The 20,310-nt window shown below is 37.6% G+C and overlaps 2 protein-coding genes and 1 long non-coding RNA gene across 5 annotated transcripts; 2 read left to right on the top strand and 1 right to left on the bottom strand.

Moving 5' to 3' along the window:
• On the top strand, positions 1,369-3,403 carry LOC109947822. 2 transcript variants are annotated; one of them, XR_002270594.1, is made up of 4 exons: positions 1,369-1,729; positions 1,838-1,895; positions 2,639-2,704; positions 3,109-3,403. It is a non-coding gene; the product is annotated as an uncharacterized LOC109947822 (long non-coding RNA). The 2 variants fall into 2 exon arrangements; XR_002270595.1 differs by having other exon boundaries at positions 1,833-1,895.
• On the bottom strand, positions 4,613-11,863 carry LOC18782030 (polyribonucleotide nucleotidyltransferase 2, mitochondrial). Its single transcript, XM_007217635.2, has 16 exons — positions 11,390-11,863; positions 10,977-11,132; positions 10,702-10,872; positions 10,434-10,559; positions 10,192-10,353; positions 9,952-10,071; positions 9,441-9,578; positions 9,195-9,357; positions 8,438-8,563; positions 8,223-8,353; positions 7,668-7,887; positions 7,426-7,509; positions 6,788-6,867; positions 6,457-6,600; positions 5,690-6,313; positions 4,613-5,240 (listed from the first exon to the last, which is right to left on the bottom strand). Exons 1-16 carry the CDS (start codon positions 11,726-11,728, stop codon positions 5,136-5,138), a joined length of 2,889 nt encoding a protein of 962 aa, XP_007217697.1. The 5' UTR covers positions 11,729-11,863; the 3' UTR covers positions 4,613-5,135.
• Positions 15,605-20,138, top strand: LOC18781889 (isocitrate dehydrogenase [NADP]). Of its 2 annotated transcripts, XM_007215264.2 has the most exons (15): positions 15,605-16,002; positions 16,329-16,372; positions 16,477-16,586; positions 16,696-16,733; positions 16,963-17,040; positions 17,550-17,603; positions 17,683-17,784; positions 17,876-17,964; positions 18,054-18,157; positions 18,647-18,715; positions 18,804-18,919; positions 19,024-19,058; positions 19,122-19,264; positions 19,418-19,540; positions 19,775-20,138. In XM_007215264.2, the coding sequence occupies exons 1-15, from the start codon at positions 15,753-15,755 to the stop codon at positions 19,866-19,868; spliced, it is 1,449 nt and encodes a 482-aa protein (XP_007215326.2). In that variant the 5' UTR covers positions 15,605-15,752; the 3' UTR covers positions 19,869-20,138. The 2 variants fall into 2 exon arrangements, with proteins under 2 accessions (XP_007215326.2, XP_020414773.1); XM_020559184.1 differs by lacking the exon at positions 19,024-19,058 and having other exon boundaries at positions 15,611-16,002; positions 19,132-19,264.

The following is a 20,310-nucleotide window of genomic DNA, read 5'->3' as shown; positions in this document are numbered from 1 at the left end:
CTATAAATGCAATGTTTAAGTGCCATCCACCTTCTGAAACAAACTTTTACTACATATATGTATGGCATTTAAAGTTTAGTATACAAAAAGTCTTCATACCTTTTTAATATGGAATCGTGAGCTTTTTGGAAAAATAGGCCTCAGTGGTTGCATTGTCTTTGACGTTGATATTGATAGCGTCTGTTACATGACATCACTTCCTTTTCATGCCTTTCGATTCAAAATCAGTTGAGGATGATGAAGTTTCAGCCACCCAAAATTTACTCTCTATTTTTCAGAGGCTTATGCCTTAGAAAAATAGAGAAGCTAAACTCTTGTAGCTAGCTCTTGAGTTTGAAAAACAAAGTTCTTAGCACATAACACTTAACAAGTTGGCCAACGGGTATAGACCAGTGGAAAAAGGGTTTTGCTTTGTAGACAAGAAGTCTGAAGTTCGAATCCTAATGACATCTTAGTTGTGTATTTGTGAGAAATCTCCCTCCCCTTTAATGACTATCGCTTTGTACTTGAAAAAAAATTGTAACAAGTTGGCTCCGATAGAGAAAAAAAAGGCTTTGGAAGTTTGGGTTTGAATTTGGACTAGATTGTAAGTAAAGTCAGACACTCCAAAGAGGAGAGAAAGGATACATAACATGAGCGAGCTGCAGCAACGAACGAGTGACTTTGAGCTGAAATGAAATCTGAAAAGTCGATACTGTCCTTATTCTTCTTTATAAACTAGCATGGCAGAAACGACATTGTCCACTTTTTATATGAGTGCTGCTAAACGAACCCTAAAATTAACTAAGTACACCATATTATAAAAGTATATATTGAATTACTGATTTACCTTAATATAAAATGACCAAAAAGGATATATGAAATTGTGAAACAAATATAATTTTAATACGTACACCCTATTAACCATATTCAACCTTAATCAAGAGATTGCTTGTCCTATTGTGTTTTTAACAAAAGAGGTGGTGATTGCAAGAACTTGGAATCGCAAAAAAGTGTCAACAGTTTTAGTAGAAGCATAAATCCATATGAAAAGTCAAAGATTTATAAACACTATTTAAAAAATAAAGCTGAAAATCAACTATAAAATAATGCTACAAGTATTATGGTGTACCAAGGGTATTTTTGATAGTTTTATAGGGTGTACTTAGTTAATTTTACGTTTTATTTAAAATATTAGGGTGTACTTAGATCATAGGGTGTACTCAATTAATTTTATGGTTCGTTTAGCAGCACTCTTTTATATTCGCGAATTGACCCCGAATCCTTTTGTCTTATCTGCAAGTATTGTTTTTTTGTTTTTTGTCATTTGGTCCTTTTGCAGTTCAGGACAATATTTGGCACTTCAAACGTGTCAGGAGGAGAAATAATACACACCATCCAACTCGCTCGAACTACTGACTCGCTCATTCTATCTCCATGCGAATTCTAACCCTCACCTCAACCAAAATCTCAAACCCTTACCCTAACCCTAACCTTCCATTCTAACATGGAGAAGGAGGTCAGTCCTCTGCGTCATCGATGCACTTGACTGCCAATTCGTGTTTCGACCTCGCACCTTCGTCTGTATGGCTTCAATTTCGGCGAAAGAAGGAAGAGTTCGGAGATCTGAAATCTTGGATGCACAGGAATATAAGCGACCTCCTCCCTTCAAGGTCGAGCTCAAAGAGAGCCATCGCATGATGAGAAGCGCAGGCCCCTTCCTTACGTAGCTGCGAGCGAAAATGTTCAGGTGAATTTTTGAATTTGTGGCTCGTTATTTGATTATTTTTTCCTTCGTCTGTTCTTCGAGATTCTTGGTGGGACTTACAGTTTTTGTTTGTGTTTATTGCAAGGTTAGCGATGCCGCATTTTCTCATATGCAATGCTTACGAGAGTGTTAGGGCACGAGACAATAGGTTAGTTGCAGTGTTCATTGTTACTATTTCTTGAATTTTCTCGTTTGTCTAAACTATGTGTGGCCAATTTTCAGTGATGTGCGTTCCCCCTTGATCTTTTTTAATGAGAAATGTCCTGTTTGATGCATTGTAGTAGTGTGGTTTGGTTTCTCATTCCAAAGCAAAGCACACATTGCATTGTACTTTGACTTGAAAGTGCCAAGTTGTTTGTTGGATGATATGTGTTTAGCTGCAATCCTAAATCTTTTCGTGTTTACTGTGTAGAGTTAGTGAGAGAAGTATTAGAATTTTTAAAGCAATTGTGTGAACTACATCACAGAAGCAATTATGTAAATAGCATTACAAAAGCAACCATGTGAAGCATCTTCTGTGACCCTTATTTCATCTCTATATTACATATAGAGATGAAATAGTTTTGATAAATGCTGACCCCAATAAGTGGGCTTTCAGTAACAGTTATAGCAGCGGGAAGATGATAATGGACATAATTTTGTCTGCTATCTCTCATTTGTGAAGTAGGACAGTGCTTAACATGAACGTCTGTTGTATGGCATATGGGCATACGGTAATGTGTATTTGCACCTATACCTTTATGTGAAAAATTCGCTGACTTGGCATGTCATTCCATGATTGATTTCGATGAGCATCTACGACTGACCCAGTATATTAATTTGTAGTTGCTTCTACTCATGCTGATAATTTCTTTGAGGATGATCTGATGGTTGCTTTATACCTGGTGACAGTTTTCTATCAGTCTCCCTTAATACACATTATCAGCAGCTCGGAGGAGTCTGAAGAACCTGTATCAGGTAAACAGTAAAGTTGAGCATCACTCTTTGCTGTTGTTTGTTATATATAGCTTTGTTTAAATCTTGTGACCGTTTGTGATTTGTACATTTTCGAATTTGTTGATTCTGATCCTAAATTGCTGTTTGGTCGAACCTTATGTAAGCATCTTATTTTATGTTCACTATACTTTCCCAGATTGTTTCAGGAGTTTGGCTTTTTATTCTTTTCCCTTGAACCTGAGTTTGGCCTTTTATAATGAGCATAGATGGTGTTTGTTTTATCTGTCTTTTGTCATGAATTGGCAAATAGCTACACGCCGGAAAATTTGCAGAATTGTAGACAACTGATTCCTGCATATTATTTTTGCTACACGCTGGAAAAATTGCAGAATTGTGGACAACTAATTCCTGCATATTATTTTCAGGTTGGGAAAGAGCAACAGAGACTTGACATTGATGATATGATATTGTTCCTCAACAATTGAGGATCACCCTGTACCGACCTCAAGTCCTCAAGTTGTGAATGGTGATGGCAAAGATACTGGAGATCACTTACAAGTTCCAACATAATAATATGGTCTGAATGTTTACCTCTACTTTTAACGAGTAGATAGAAGCTTTCCTATTAATTTTCATTTTCTGACTAAATCATTCCTACCTTAGCTAGCATCTTCACTTAAAGAGTTTATTTGGGCTGAACTTCGGCCCGACTGGTGGAACTATCTGATCCAAACTCCTCATTTTGGAGGGAGGCCTTGTTGAGCTATGCGAGCCCATCAAATTTGGCTCATGCGATTGCAAGAATTCTATATTGAGGGCCTATCTCTTAGCTGTTGGATCAAATTGGTTAGTTTGATTCAACGGTTAAGAGATAGGATCTCATCTAAGGGCCTTAGATAAGACCCTCATTATAGAATGACTGAGTTAGTTTGATTCAACGGTTAAGAGATAGGATCTCATCTAAGGGCCTTAGATAAGACCCTCATTATAGAATGACTGAGTGCTATTTGTTAAAGGGTCCATTTCGGTTTGGCCGGACAAAATGTTTTCAGGGCCAACTGGGCCAGGCCTTCTGCCCTTCCGAATTTATTTAAAGCACTGGTACTGGGCTACTGACAATGTGCCCCATTTTGACCCTCTTGCTTGGGCTACAGTTCGGATCCGTAAACTTTCAGCCCTAGTTTATTGCCAATCCAATTTGGTCTTACCGTTTTGGGCCTGAAGTTATGGACGTCCAATTTGTAATTAATTTACCCAACCAATTTCTAGCTCAAACATCTGCACAACACTTCAAGTTTCTTAGGGGCCCCGAATTCTAGCCATCACGTTTGAGCCCACTAATTTTGACATGCGGACCAAATTAATTTGCTCAAAAGCCCAATATTTTTCTTTCTGCGCCTTTTACGGACGAATTTTGGGCCTGATTTACTGGCCGACTTCTGGTTCTGATTTTAGGTTATTGGGTCCACTTCTAGCCCTGTTTGGGCTGACTTGGTCCTGATTTCAGTTTAGTGGGCCGACTTTGTTGCCCTTTTTCAGTTGTTGGGCTGACTTCTAGGCCTAATTTGACGATACTGGGCCGTTTTTGGGCCTGCTTTCATATTATTGGGCCGACTTTTGAGGCCCTTTTTTCTTTATTGGGCCGATCTCTGGGCCTGATATGAGTTTGATTTGACATTATTGGGCCTTCCTATGAGCCTGATTTAACGTTATTGGGCCCTGTTTCTGGGCCTTCTGTCATATCATTGGGCCGATTTATGGGCCTATTTCACGTTACTGGGCAAGCTCTGGGCCTATTTGGGCCGAATTTTGGGCCCTCTTCTGTTATTATGCCGACTTCTGGGCCTTAATGGACGTTATTGGCAGACTTTTGGACCTCTTTCCACAATTATTGGGCCACCTTCTGGACCTTAATTTGAACGTTATAGGTGTGCAATTTCCAGTTTCTTGCCATGAGTTTAAGCTTAAATAATAAATCGTCTTCCGATATGTTACAGTTGTTTCTCAATGCCAAGAGTTTGCTTGGACTTAGCTTGGGTACTCTTCGGGCTCAAGGATTTGTATAGGCTTCATAGCGGCCCAATTACACTTTGTCAGCGGATGCAATCCCTGAATAATGGAATAGCGGGGAAAAAAAATAAAAGGAATGACAAGCCGGTAAAATATGTACAAGAGAAGTCTATGAGAGTGAAGAAATAGAGAGAAAACTGGGGCCATGCTTGGCTAAAACATGACACCTAAATCACGGGAAACCAGTTCATGAGCAACCGTTCCTGGCATTTCCAAATATGAACTGTGGTTTCAAGATATTATCTTCCAACCAGCTTGTATTGAACCTGCAGAAGCTTCTCGGTAGTTGTTTGGCTAGGCGACCGTCTCTCTATTCTGCCACTGCAACCAGAATTTCCTCAAGATGATTGCCTTGACAGTTATCTACGTGACAAAAACATTGCTACTCATCATCCTCCAGGGACATTACTGGAATCCCCTTGCTAGAAAAACTAACACACACAACTCGTAACTCATCATCGACTTCGAAGTCATTCTTACCATTGGTCTGCACGGCAAAACAAAGGTTAGTAAATAAGTCACTTATAAAAAGGGGCATATTTTCCATCAGACCAAAATAAAATAAAAACAACTCTTTTCGTTGAGTTCATGGTCATCTCACACCATTAAATGTAAGGCAAAATAATGTACCACAACCTAGGCTGATCATTCTAGCTAATTGCATGTACCCATTTTTTTACTGCTTACACACGACAGACTAGTCTTTCCCACAAGAGTGAGCAGTGGAAAATACATCATGCCGAAGGGAGAGTAAAGGCGATGTTACTCCCACTTATAGACTGAGCGACTGAGATGGATGAGTGACATGAATCAGAACTGTGTTGAATACAATCTAAAGGGAGTGGATATTGGGTAACTACTAGGAAGGAATCTAATTATTCACCCAAAGAAAAAGAAAAATACTTCTCTGTCCTATAAAAACAAGATGGCACATACCTCAAACCGATACATTCCTCGAATTCCCCCACCTAGGTCAAGCACCAATCCCCCCGTGCGGATCTGATAAACCTTGGCAGTAACCTTTGTTCCTATCTTCAGAGTTTTTGCAGTTACAGGGCTTCTAACTTCAGTTTTATCTCCTTCCTTCTGTGAGAAAGATTTTGACATCTTATCATTAATACTTTGAAGGAGACCAGGCTTAGCAAGTACTGAACTATCTTGATGGAATGTTATTCGCTTGTGATCTGTTTCCGAAGCACAAACAGGCCTAGAAGTAGCTTTAGAACTCTGAACCAAAGCAGCAGATTTTTCTTCCTCATCACACTCTGCTGCACTTCGAATTAGAATTGGTGGACTAGAAGTAGAGGCATTAATGCCTACAGCTTCAGATATAGAGCTCTGATTTTGTTGTCCATTAGACGAAAGGTCTCCAGCAGATGCCCAAATACTAGGTGCTTCTTTGGTGGATGAAACAGATTCCTCAACCACATTATTTGTCTCAGATCTAGGTCGAGGTAAAGTAGCTTTAAGGGATAATTTAATGTTACCGCGAACATCCTGGCCTATGCATATCAAGGAAAGCTGCTGCCCAATAGATACCACGTCTGAAACCCGAGAAACCTGATAATAAAAAAAAGCTATAAATGTCACAAAGAAATAAAAAAATCTCCTGTAATATATATAAAGTTGTTCCATAAACATTTTTATACACAGAGGGTGTGGGAAGGAATCAGTATTCTAAAGCAATGCAATGTTCTACGTACTGGTTCATGTGACAACTCAGAAATGTGCAGAAGGCCTTGCTGACCACCATTAAACTCCACAAATGCACCATATTCCTTGATTGAAGATACTCTTCCTTTATAGATCCCACCAATTTCGATCTCACGCCCAAGTATGAAATCAACCTGAAGGACAGAATAAACCAATAAAGGCAACACAAGAAATGACTGAGAGAGAGAGAGAGAGAGAGGGAGCCTGGAGGCACTCAAAGATGCATCATGTTTATAAAGCTTTGAATGGAATTCAATGCCATAGAAAAACAACATTTTAATCAACTCAAGAAATATAGTAGCTGATTGAGTGGCAAAATACCTTTTCCAGTACTTTTTCCATTACAGATTGATTCTTAGCAACTATGGTGAGTGTTCCATCACTTACGGAGATCCGTGCACCTGAGAACAACAGAACTGACTATCAGAGATACAGCCTGAAATATATATTTTTCAATAAAAAATTTTTTGTTTAAATGGAGAGAAATAAAGAGTGGGTCAAGCAACTTCCTGAAAGAAATAAGCAGCAATTGTTGAGTTAATTAATATACATAAACTTTATATCATGGGCACTCTATGATGACATCAAAAACTTGTGCATAACATAATAATCAACCAGAAGGAAATTTTTTTAAACAAAACCCATGAAGAACATGCGCATAACAGAAATACATGAAGATGAAAACAAAATAAATGAACCAAATTCCATGAGACGGTTGAGGTAAGTACTATAGCTGTAGACTGTTTTCCCTACGTGTTATTTTAGGAGTGAAAACATTATATAATGCGCCCAAACTACAGTGCTGACAACCAAATGACTCTGAATATAGATAACAAAAGTAAAATCCAAAGGCCAGATAATATTATCAACAGAAAGGGCTCAATAATTTGTAAGAAAGAAGTGCAAAACATCCTTGTTTCTTTGTGGATTAAAAATAAAGAGAGAAAAAAGAATCACACCTGTTTCATCTTCAATTTTTCTTTTTAGAGCACCAAGAGGGCCAAGCAAGCGACGAAGTGCATCATTACTGTACTTCAAGGTAGCTGCACCAGCAATCTTAAATCTTGAAGCTCAACACACACACACACACACACACACACACACACACACACACACACACACACACACACACATATATTATTGCCTAAGAGATGTCACTGGTTAAAAACAAAAGACAAAAGAACTAAGTTGAAAACTCAACCTAATCGAGGAGAATTTCTATCATCTTGAGTGCGTGGTACGCTGATCTCTCTCTCCATGTGATCAAGTATTTGAATGCGACCTTTACGTGCAGGCTCTAAGCTTTCACAAATAATATCTAAAGGAATTCCAGCAGGTTTTATATCCAACTGAATTGCTGTAATTCCTCTTTGCGTGCCAGCAATTTTAAAGTCCATGTCCCCCAAATGATCTTCCAGACCCTAAAAAATTAAATAAACTTCTAAGTTGACTAATAATATAAATAAAACATAGATATATTGGTATAATTCGTAAAATCTGGAATCAGAAACCCACAAGTAGTAGTTATAAAACTTCGGCTATAAATTCTAAAATATTCAATTTAAAACACAATGAAGAAATAAACCAAAGAAAAAAAATGAGACATGCATAACTGAGAAAGAAAATGAAAAAGTGAAGGTCTGATATGGCATTTAAAGGCAAATTCAGTTTGAGAAATAACGGAAATCATTGACTATTTTCATAAGGCCACCATGCAACAGGTAAAACTCAACATAAAGCCAAGTAAAAATCTCACCAGAATATCAGTCAATATACGGTAATCCTTTATTGAGCCAGTAGATTGATCAACTTCACTAACAAGACCTACCGAGACACCAGCTACATGTTCGCGCAGTGGAATGCCAGCATCCATCAAAGCCATACTGCCTACAGAAACCAAATAAAACAACTATAATTAAATACACAGAAAGATTGGCAATAGCTACTACTGCAGTAAACTGAAAAGAATACCTCCACAGACAGTTGCCATTGATGTTGAACCATCAGACGCCATTACTTCAGAATTGATACGGACAGTATAAGGAAAATCATCTTCAGGAGGTAATACAGCAAGGAGAGCTTTCTCCGCCAGAGTTCCTATTCATTCAAAACCAACTACAAATTTTTATAATTATTAACTTGTTTAACAATTATCATTTCTATTTCTACTCTAGAAGGTAAAACTTCTATGTCATTAAGAAAGTTGTGCATTTACACATAAACATCTAGGAATTCACTTATCTATATCCTAAACCACTTATCTAGGTCCTAAAACGTCTGATGCTAGATTGAAAACGACAATTAATAAATCCATTTATGTAAAACATCACAGGCATTTCACTTCAGTTTAAAGTGAGCCTAGATCCCACTGTTGCTTTGGTAAATGGAAATAAATCAACAGGGAAAACAATATACATATTTAGATAGTTGCTAAATCAAGTGTGACGTGGGCACAGGTTATTGCAACCATCAGACCCCAAAAAAGGATGCAGTAGCATCACTTTCAGATGCATGTGGCAGTGTTTCTTTCTTGGGCTTCATGACCCCATACAAACCATATACCATATTACCATTATGTATAAGTCCAGCCACATAAATTCAAAAAGTTATTAAAGCTAATAAAAAGTAAACTCAAGCAACCACCAGGCCCAAAGCTTAGAGCAGACCCAAAAGGCAAAGTGAAAAATTAAAATCACATTGCTCCATTTAGCAAGTAGGCAATGATTACCGTGACCAACTTCACGCCTGTTCAAGCCACCTCGTTTACCAACTTCATTTATACAGAATGGGGGGAAGCTGTAGTGAAGCATGAAGCGTTTTGTTGGGGGACCAACAATAGACTCCAACCGTTGAGCATCACCAGGTGCCCCAAGTGTTACGGTACAAAGAACCTGTGTGTAACACCAAATATGTACCGAGAGTTGGAATGAAGTTTTAAACACTTCAAAATCCAGTATTTTAAATGCATACTGACCTGTGTGTCTCCACGATTAAAAAGCGATGATCCATGCAGCATAGGCAAATTACCAGCTTCGCAATACAAAGGCCTAACTTCATCAAGACGCCTCCCATCAAGTCTGAATCCTTCCGCAATAATTCTTCTACGGACAACCTAATATTTTTTTAATTAATCATAATGAAAGATGTGAGAACTAAAAGAGAAAATGTGTCTATTCCTAAGAGTGTGTGTGTGTGTCGCAGAAGAATACAACTAAGAAAATAAAGAGAGTCAGCCGGCAGCTCCTAATAGAAAACCTAACTACCTAATTCAGATAAATGTCTATCCCAAAATCAAATTTCCAAATGCCATATTCCATTTATCATATAATAGGTTGTAACTTGTTAAGCATAATGGAAAATGTAGAGGTTCTCGAAGATAAAGATACGACTAAGGTGAAGGATGCACACAGACATACAATATGAAAGTAATCAAGACAAGGAAAAAGATACTGAATTCTGTTTAGCTTCATTTTGGCATGGCTTACCTTTTTCCTCACTGTGTCTACTGCCTTTGGTAAAAGTCTCAAGCTTTCTTCATCACACTCTTCTTCAAGTACTTTTTTCACATCTTGCGTGATATTCTCTAGGGCCTCTCCACGTTCAAACTGGAAGTTAAAGTATTCCACAATTTGAAACCCAAAAGAAGACACAATACAGAATTACCATGCATGAAGAGAAGGAATTCAAAAAGAAACAGACGATGTACACATATAGATGACATGCACCTTGCCATATGTAGGATCAGTGAAAACAGCTTCTATAGGAGCTTCTGCCAATTTACCGACTTTCTCCAATGTTCTATCTGGCATCATTGACAATTTATATTCCTTCTTGTGCTTACCAGCTTTAGCAGCCAGTTTGATTTGAGGTTCAATATACTTAACTGCCTGAAATCACAGTCCAGTTTCTTAGGAGAATTCCATAAATAAAGAGACTTCACAAAATTGTTGCAGGTTTCATGACTTACCTCAGGATGAGCCAATCTTAACCCAGCTTCTAGATCTTTTTCTGAGATCTCACGAGCCTGCACATCAATCATTAAGGTTTTGTCCCTCGTACAGGCATACACTAAGTTGAGATCACTTAAGCTAAGCTGCATTTATACACAATTACGGACCAATCAGATGAAGTGAGTTTGTGTGAATAAAATATTTAGAGCCATAAAAACGATATGACAAGTGAATATGTGGACATTGGCGGTTGAAAGACAGATAAGAATCGCTAGTAAGCATTACCTCATCCATAGTTGGGTTAACAATAAACTGCCCAGAAATCCTGCCTATACGAATCACTCCAATGGGGCCAGCCCAAGGAATATCTGATAACATAAGTGCAGCAGATGTAGCATTAGCTGCCAGTACATCTGGATCTTGTTTTCCATCAGAGGAAAGAACACTCGCTGTTACCTATGTATGAACATCAGGAAATGCGTATTCAGAGACCATTATTGCCGCAAAAGAGTACCAATCATAAATATAAAAAACAACCTAAACCTAAACCTAAACCGTACCTGAACCTCATGGTAAAACCCAGCAGGAAATAGGGGACGTATTGGTCGATCAATGATACGACCACACAAGAGTTCACGCTCTTTTGGCGCTCCCTCCCTTCGCATGAATGTGTTCGGAATAACACCTTGGGCGAATTGCTTCTCTTGATAATCAACCTTACAGTAAGCAATACGCCAAAATGCAATAAGAACCACAAGGTGATTAATAAACAAGCATGCAAAAAGAACATGACCGCATGAAAGGGACCGTATTGAAACAGAGGCTCTTACTAGAATTATAATTGCCATATTATCACATAGAAGTTTTACCCATTAACAGCTACTGCGATCAGTGAAACTTCAAATAATTGAAGAATTTATGTATTCGACATAAAGAAATTAATACGAAAATGTAAGTTTAATTAGAGACATACAGTTAGGGGCAAAAAATCACGAACGGCATCGCCTTTGGCAGCGGCCACGGTGGATAAGACTTTGGTCTCTTCCATGCCTAAAACGACGGCCCCGTTAGCGAAGCGAGCGATCTTTCCGGATTCAAGTGTAATTAAACGATCTCCGATTTCAAATTCTTCTTTGAAAGTCTCGAGTACCTTGGTGCCGGCGACGGGGGATTCAGGATCGAGTTGCCGCTGCGACTGAGACGAGAAGCCCATGCGGCCGCTGCAAATTGTTCGGAACCCTAGGGCTCGCCATGTGAGAAAGTGAGGGAGATTGTTGAGCAGTGGATTGGCTCGGTTAGCCATGGACGCCATGGCGGTTGTGGAAATGAGAAAGATAGAGAGTGAGAGAGAGCTGTCGAGGGTTTAGGGTTTAAGAGTTTTAGCGCGGGATCGAAAACTGATAAGTGGAAAGTGGAAAGTGGAAAGTGGAAAGTTTTACCCCCAAAAAAGGAGGAGAAAAATAGAATGTTTAAGCTTGCCTGTCTTTTAACAGATTGGACTCTCGAAATGAAAATGATCTATTAAAAAGGGCCTGAATTTAATGAGAAGGCCCAAAACTAAGATGAATCTGAGACAATTGTTCTGGGCCCCCTTGTTTTGGTAACATATATAGCTATAAAACCCTAATTTAATGGTATTATTTTCAACGTGGTAGCTTCATCTTTATAAAAAATAAAAATAAAAACGTCATACTAAAAAGTTTTAATAAAATATTAAATAACAAACCTGTTTTATTTATCACTTTTTATAGGAGGCATATTTTGAGGAGGAATTCGAAGATATGATATTGGGTGAATAACTGTTCTGAACTACATATGAGGTATATTTTTTGAGGAGGAATTCAAAAACATGATATCGGGTGAATAACTGTTCTTAACTATATCCTCTTGCAATAGCCAGTCAAATAATGTGTTTATATTTCATAATCTTTTGTGTTTGGGTAGAGGATGAAACTCTCCGAAATACCTATACGTAATGTATATGCTTATGTATGTATGCTTACTGAATAAAGCTTCTATTCCAACCCAAAACAAGAAACAAACAAACAAATATTACATAACTAATGTGTGTTTCATTGTAATTAAAAGTAATAATAAAACATAAATTGTGCTTATTCGGAAAACACAAATATGTAAAATTTTGAAATACAAAAAACTACAAATGGAACATTCCCACGTGGTGAAGAAGAGTAAACAAAAGCTACTGGACAAGGTGAGAAGCTATATATCTGGAGTTAGAATCACATCTGACAATAAGGAGAAAACGAATCTAGGCCACAAGAACCTCCTGGACTTGGTAGACTGAGCTGTGAAAATCCAAGAAAAATAAAAAAGGCAAAAGCCCATTTTGTTGCTGAATTCACTTGTTCCATTTTTATTTTTTTGTTGAGTCTTTTTCTATGATGGCTGGGTTTCTCTGGTTTGCTGGATTTTTGCAAACTCACGAGCCCAAGAGAATGTCTGTCTTTGTTTGTATTATTGCAATTTTGTGGGGTAGTGTCACTGTCCCCCTCCGCTGGCGGCTACAGAGAGATAGTAAATATATATATCCACAGTTGGGAAAAGGATATCTCCTTTGCTGCTGCTGCTCTCACCTCACGCACATTTTTAAATGCAGCAAAAGAGAGTTTGGATTTGTTGTTTTGCCAGTGAACTGTCAGACCAACCAAAGGACCTTTTTCTCGGCATCTTCTTGTTCAATTTTATGTCCTTTTCTCTGATTTCTAAAGGTTTCTCTAATCAAATTTCCATCTCAATCAAAGGGTTGTTTATGACAACTCACTCTTTCTTTTTCTTTTCTTTTTGCAGCATTTTTTTTCCAACTTTTCAGTTTTGCCACAGTGCCAGTGGTGGGGCTTTGATCTTTATGCAACAACACAAAAAGATTGATTACTTACTAGAAACATTTTTTTTTGTTCATGTAAATGCAATGCTTCCATTCATTTATTGTTCCATTTGGTCCTTTCTCTGCCAAGAATGAAGGCCAGAATCCAAGAACAGGTCCAAAAAGGAAATGAAAATAAAAGAAATTCTCATAGCATCTATGTATGTCATCTTTCTCAATCAAATTAGAAATTAACTGTAATAATTAAAAGAACAGAACTTCGAAGTAAAATAAATATAAACAGAGAGAGTACAATTAGAATGGAACAAAACAAGTTATTGCTAGAAAGTTAGACATATATAAGAATGATCATAGCTGCAGAAGCTGAAGGAGCTTTCAAGCATGAAAACTGAGCAACCATGCGGCTGTTCAAGTCAAGGCCCAGCTGGGGCCTTGAGTGAGCTCACCTTCACCTGTTGTGAAGTGGGTTTGCACCATTTGGTGTGATTCTCTTCTGTTCTTCATCTGCAGCTGGGAGTGATCTGAAGAAGCCATGGTTGCTAAATCTTCTGTGCTTCAACTTTAAGTTTCGGCCATTCCCAGAGCTGTTCTGGTTGCTGCTTCTGTAGTTGAAGTTCCATATCTTGAAGAAAACACTCCCTGATGATGAGCTTGGCCTCGAAGAATGTTGCTTCAACTCGGATTTGGTTCTAACATGTGCCATTAACACCCCTTCCAATAATAGCACAAACACGATCAAAATTGCAATTTTTGATTTGTTGTAGCTCATATTTTTCGCTTAAGCTACACTCTAGTTTTGTGCTGCTGCTTCACACAAGTGGTGAATGCAAATTATGGATTACACCACACTTCATAAATCTCTCTCCCTCTCTCTCTCTGTCTCTCCTTCTCAGGCGTACTTATAGGTGGGTGGAAGGATTATCAAATCAACTGAGACAGATACAGTTGGTGGGACTGTAAAGAGACATGTCACTAGACTGCCTTCTTTTATTCAGAAAAAGGGGAGAAAATATTCCAAAGATATATATGATTTTGAAACCCGAGCTATTATTGAAAAATTACACTTCAATTTGAAAGAATGCAAAAATCAATATTTTCACGTTCCCAAAATACAATACCAACTTATATGAGTTATTCATAGCAATGGTTCCTCAATTATACTCGAAGTTATATTTTGATCATTCAACTTAAATATTAGTTGTAGAGGTTACTTAATTAGGTGTTATATTGTATCATTAGTCCATATGGTCAAGTCTGTGACTTTTTCTGTTTAAAATGATGACGTGACAAGCATATCTTAGATTAGTGATGAGCAAATGTGACTTTTCAGTTAGGATTATTTGTGCAATGATCCCTCAACTAGACTCGAAGTTACATTTTGGTCACTCAACTCCAAAAAATAGTTATAGAGGTTACTCAATTAGGTGTTGTGTTGCACCATTAGTCCCTATCGTTAGAGAGACTTGACAACAGGGACTAATGATGCAACACAAAACTCAATTAAGTGACCTCTGCAACTAATATTTGAATTGAGTGACCAAAATGTAACTCCGAGTATAGTTGAGGGCCCATTGCTACAAATAACCCCAACTTATATGTATGTGAAATTTCAAAACCTAAAAAATACATTTTTTATACTTAATAATCAATTTTTTTAATTTTTGTTATTTTATAGATTTAGCCCAAATTTAAAGATTGTATATTGCAAATCATGCATGCATATGTGGGTTAGCCCAATTAGTGAGGGTAATGTGCATATGGCTTTACACCCCGAGTTCAAAAATTTATTCATAAATTACATAGAATTCTAAAATGACGGAATTTAAATTTCTATCATTTAAATTTATGATAATTGAAGATTTCAATGTTTGGGTTTATGTATGTCGAATTTTGTAAATAACACTATGAAAATTGTGACATGACGCCTATTTTGGTGGAAATTAAACTCGAGAATTTGATGCCTCAATTTCCAAGAATTTTTCCTCACGTCATTTAATAAATTCCGCCCTTAAGTTTTCAAACAAGGAAATTATCAATTTTTCCTTTTAAATTCCCAACTTTTAGCTAAATTTCGAATTATTTTCTCTCATCCAAACAGCAGTAATTTAGAATATCGCATTGTTATAGTAAAAATAAAAAAATTGCAAGTCAGGCATCGGGTTGGTCTGTGCGGGCCTAGTGATTGTCGAGCCCAAGGCTTATTGATAGGCCTTTTAGACCTGGGACTACGACGCCAGCCTGCCAGCCCGTCAGGCAGATGCTGACGCTCACACCGAATCATCGTCTCAATATTCTCGTCCGTCCGATGTAATTACTCAAAGGCTCAACACCCCTCCCTGCCGACCAAATGAAAACGGTAACAAAAAAGCAAAGCACTAGAGCTGAGCTCATTTCTATAGAGACAAACGAGCCTAGGATCAAATTCTGGAGTTCGAGCAAAGCATCTTCGCAGTCGCAACTCGTAACGCAAACTCATATAAATATATATTGAATGCTAAGAGCGAGACTGCAATTGAGCGCCATGTCGCGCGCTGCGATGATATCGTCGTCAGCTTCGTCCTCTGTAGCCATGAGAAACCCTAGCTTGTCCTTCTCGTCGTCCCCGAGACTCTTCAATGGAGTGCCTGTTGGGAACCGTGTTTCGTTCTCCGTTCGCTTTAGTCATACTTCGTTGCGATGCTACGCTTCGTCTCCCGGCTTGGATAAAATTCGGGTTCAGAATCCTATTGTTGAAATGGACGGTCAGTTCCCTAAATGCTACAACCATAGTGCTTTATTATTTAGCGATGCTCTGCTTGGTTTATGAGAAAGCACCGGAAAAATACGAATGTTGGTTTCGATTTATGCGAAAACTTATACAATGCGAAGTAGTTGAATGAAGTTCAGTTGAGTTGTCAGGATGATAAGATTTCAGATAATGAATTTTTTTTCAATCTTTTTAATAACTCTGTTTTCACAGCTACCAAACGGAGCATAACTTGTAGGATGATGCAGTTTCGTTTTCTGTGAACTTATTTGTTACTGTGCTTATCTACCGTATTGATTATTGTTTTATTTTTCCAATTAGGTGATGAAATGACGAGGATCATATGGAAAACGATTAAAGATAAAGTCTGAAGATTCATTTCAATGTGAATTTCACTTTACTAATGCTTTATTGTGGAATTTGATTTGATTTAATTTAGTGGGGTTTTTTCCGTCATATGCTATTGCAGCTTATCTTTCCCCATCTGGATTTGGATATAAAGTATTATGATTTAGGAATTTTGAACCGTGATGCTACTGATGACCGAGTTACAGTGGAGAGTGCCGAAGCCGCTCTTAAGTAAGTAGTTTGATTCACTTTAATTTTTATTTTCTGAATTCAAGGGATTAATGAATGATTAGCAATTTGCTTCTCGTATTTGTTTTATTTAAACGTTTTTGCTCTTCAGGTACAATGTTGCCGTGAAATGTGCTACAATAACTCCTGGTTAGTTGTTTTTGTTTTTCCTTAATTCTGTGTTTGTCTATATTACCGTGATGAACTTGAAACCCTTTCCAAGGGACATTGTGGCTGTGTTCAAAACTTCAATATGCTCAAACCCTTTCCAAAAGATATGCAAACAGATGATCTCTCTGTTCTCCCAGGACATTTTAACTGTTATCTTATGGAAATAGTAGTTCTGTTTCATCTAATTTCAGGTTCTCATACTTCGCAGATGAGACCAGAGTGAAGGAGTTTGGGCTGAAATCAATGTGGAGGAGTCCCAATGGCACAATTAGAAACATTCTAAACGGTTTGTATCTAATAAATTTTCTCCTTTGAATTCAAACCAGATTTCTAATGCTCTTAGTTTTGTTACTTACTCATTCATTTCAATAATAGTTTTACAAATAATTTAGTTGGCATACCTCACTGTTGGAAAGTTGGTCTTTCTTTTGGGTTTAAACATCAAGTATCATAGTTAATATGTGACCAAGAGTTCTTGCAGTGGAGTTCTTGGAGTGGTTTCTGATAGTAGCTACTGTAAATGCAAGTTTACAGTAGTCTCTTTGCAACAGCTCATTAAGCTTTGTTGTGCACAGATTTTGTGAAGAAGCAGTTTTCTTATTTAAGTGTCCCAGCTTCATTCCAGTTGCTTTATACTTGTTTTATCTTGTTCATTTTTCTTTTAAATATGGTTAACCATTAAAATGACCTGTCTATGTACATAGCCTAGTTTGACTTTCTTATGAGGCTTCTCTTTCCCTAATATTTTTCAAACAATTTATAATAAAATATAAATTTTTATGCTTGATCTTGTAGGTACTGTTTTCCGTGAACCTATCCTATGCAGAAACATCCCTAGAATAGTTCCTGGTAATAGTTTGGACTCTTTAATAATCGTCAAAGTTGGTAATATATTGTTGGAACTGCTCAATACTTGTCCAATTCTCAGGTTGGAAAAAACCCATATGTATTGGTAGGCATGCCTTTGGTGATCAGTATCGAGCCACTGATACAGTTATTAAAGGGCCGGGAAAGCTTAAAATGGTTTTTGGTAAGTTGATTTCATGGTCATATGATTGAGCTGGTGTAGTAATTTCCTATTAAACACAGGTTTTGACATCTATCTGCCCCCTGTTGCTCAGTCCCAGAAGGTGGGGATGCCCCTGTGGAACTTGATGTTTATGATTTCAAAGGGCCTGGTGTGGCCCTTTCTATGTATAACGTTGATGAGGTTTGCCTTACCACATTTTGGACACACCATACCTTTGTGGGCAACTGTGTTGATCAACTCTGCTAACAAACTCTTGTCTAATCTGTTAGTCTATTCGAGCTTTTGCTGACTCGTCAATGTCGTTCGCATTTTCCAAGAAGTGGCCACTATACTTGAGCACCAAAAACACAATTCTTAAGAAATATGATGGCAGGTAAATTTACTTTTGTTGGAATAATCCAATTTTCAATTCTTCTTTCTTTTTTTCTGCAAGTACATTGTCCTGTAGTTTAGCCCTGATTCTATTTAGTCCTTATAGCTACTTTCAGTGAATTTATCCTTATAGTTTGCTAACATTTTCAATGAGCCGAAAAATTATAGCTATATCACAGTGGTAGACAGAAATTATCAAAATATGGTGAATTTGCCCTTCATCATGGCTTGTTTCTACATTTCTGTCACATTGCTCTTTCTGCCTTGACAAATCTAAAGCAAACGTTCACGTTTTCTGTCAACCACTGTGACTGAAATGAAAATTTGGACCACAATGAAAGTGTTAGAAAATTATAAGGTAAATATGTTGAACTTAAACTAATGGGACTAAAGCGGAACCAGACTTAAACTATACGAACCAAAAGTATAATTTAGCCTATTTTTTTTAAAGAAAAAATATACGAAATGTTGAGTTCTAGGACTGCCACAGGTTTAAGGACATATTTGAGGAGGTTTATGACGAGAAGTGGAAGCAGAAGTTTGAAGAAAACTCTATATGGTATGTATTGTCTATGGTAAATATGGAATCATGCATTGTTGTATGGCATATATTGAAATAATTAATTGAAGACTTTATTGGCATTTAGGTATGAACATCGGCTAATAGATGACATGGTGGCTTATGCACTCAAAAGTGAGGGTGGTTATGTTTGGGCTTGCAAAAATTATGATGGAGATGTCCAGAGTGATTTGCTTGCTCAAGGTGCTGTTGAACTCTCTCTCTCTCTCTCTCTCTCTCTCTCTCTCTCTCTCTCTCGATCCAGAGTTCAATAATTTGTTCTGTTTTTTTTTTTTTTGGTTTCGCAGGATTTGGCTCTTTGGGCCTCATGGCTTCTGTGTTGGTATGCATCAAACAGTAACTTTCATTATTTCAATGCCACAAACTCTAACCAGTGTCTGTGCAGTTATCCTCAGATGGGAAGACAATAGAAGCTGAAGCAGCTCATGGGACAGTAACTCGTCATTTTCGGTTACATCAAAATGGACAAGAAACCAGTACAAACAGTATTGCTTCAATATTTGCATGGACACGAGGCTTAGAGCACAGGTACTGTGTTAATGAAGTGTGACAACGTGCTTTACAGTGGCAGTCTGCCTTGTGTAACAGTAAACATTCAAGATTGAACTATTAGATAAATCATTTTGGCTTGCATTTTTTCTTTTTGCATCAGATAACCTGAAAAATCTTTACTGTTTCCAGGGCCAAATTAGATAAAAATGATAGGTTGCTGGATTTTGTTCGAAAGTTGGAGGCTGCATGCATTGAGACAGTGGAGGCAGGAAAAATGACCAAGGATCTTGCCATTTTGACCCATGGTTCCAAGTAAGTAGATTCTTGGCTCTGTTTAACAAGGTAGTTGGGGTGTGCACAGTCCAAAGCAATGGCATAAATTGGCTTTTCTCCCGTGAATTTGCTGTTTGGGACCATCCGCATTATCTTTCTAAATGGTTAATTTAATTTTCCTTTGTCTGTGTGCATTTGATGGAGGTGACTAACTTTTAGCCAGAGGGGATGGTTCTTGGGGGTACTAAACTAAGAAGCTTATGTTTCATGCAGGGTATCGAGGGAGTTCTACTTGAACACTGAAGAATTTATTGACGCTGTTGCAAAGAATGTTGAGCAAAAGCTTCTGGAACCTGCTGTGGTTTAACTATATTGACGCTGATCTATAAGAGATGGTCATGTTGGAAAAGTTTTTCAGTGGGAATATGTGAATCTGTTTTTATTTTAAAAAATTAGCGATTCAATTAGAGATGGGGGGTTTTTCCCTGGAACGTATTCGCAGAGGTAAAAACTAGAATTATAAATCCTTCTATAAATGTAGCAGTTGTCAAGGCCAATAAGCAAATTTACTTTTAACGACTGTTTCACCACCAATTTTCATTCGTTCAATCTTGTGTTTATATATATTTCAATTAAACTCAAGATTTCTTCGTCCAGACGATGTTTGTGATTATGCTATTAATGTCGTCATGATCACCATTTGCATCATAATCTTCTATTGAAAATTCAATAAAACTTGGGTAAATGGTCAGCCATTGGCAGAGATAAAGACATTTGGATTTTTAGTTACGGAACGTCGTCGCTATGGT

This window comes from Prunus persica, chromosome G3 (assembly GCF_000346465.2).
Source record: "Prunus persica cultivar Lovell chromosome G3, Prunus_persica_NCBIv2, whole genome shotgun sequence".
Classification (NCBI taxonomy): domain Eukaryota; kingdom Viridiplantae; phylum Streptophyta; class Magnoliopsida; order Rosales; family Rosaceae; genus Prunus; species Prunus persica.
The sequence above is the reverse complement of the archived record's forward strand: the minus strand, read 5'-3'. Positions and strand labels throughout refer to the sequence as shown.

Bases quoted from the DNA above. Each gene is read 5' to 3' on its own strand.
- LOC18782030 (XM_007217635.2), bottom strand. From the start codon at position 11,728: ATGGCGTCCATGGCTAACCGAGCCAATCCACTGCTCAACAATCTCCCT. The intron at 10,072-10,191 runs GTGCATGTCATC...TTTAACTTCCAG, and splicing joins CTGATCCTACATATGGCAAG to TTTGAACGTGGAGAGGCCCT. The intron at 7,888-8,222 runs GTGAGATTTTTA...TTAATTTTTTAG, and splicing joins GTATATTGACTGATATTCTG to GGTCTGGAAGATCATTTGGG.
- LOC18781889 (XM_007215264.2), top strand. From the start codon at position 15,753: ATGCTAAGAGCGAGACTGCAATTGAGCGCCATGTCGCGCGCTGCGATG. The intron at 16,734-16,962 runs GTTAGTTGTTTT...CATACTTCGCAG, and splicing joins ATGTGCTACAATAACTCCTG to ATGAGACCAGAGTGAAGGAG. The intron at 17,965-18,053 runs GTTTGCCTTACC...CTAATCTGTTAG, and splicing joins CTATGTATAACGTTGATGAG to TCTATTCGAGCTTTTGCTGA.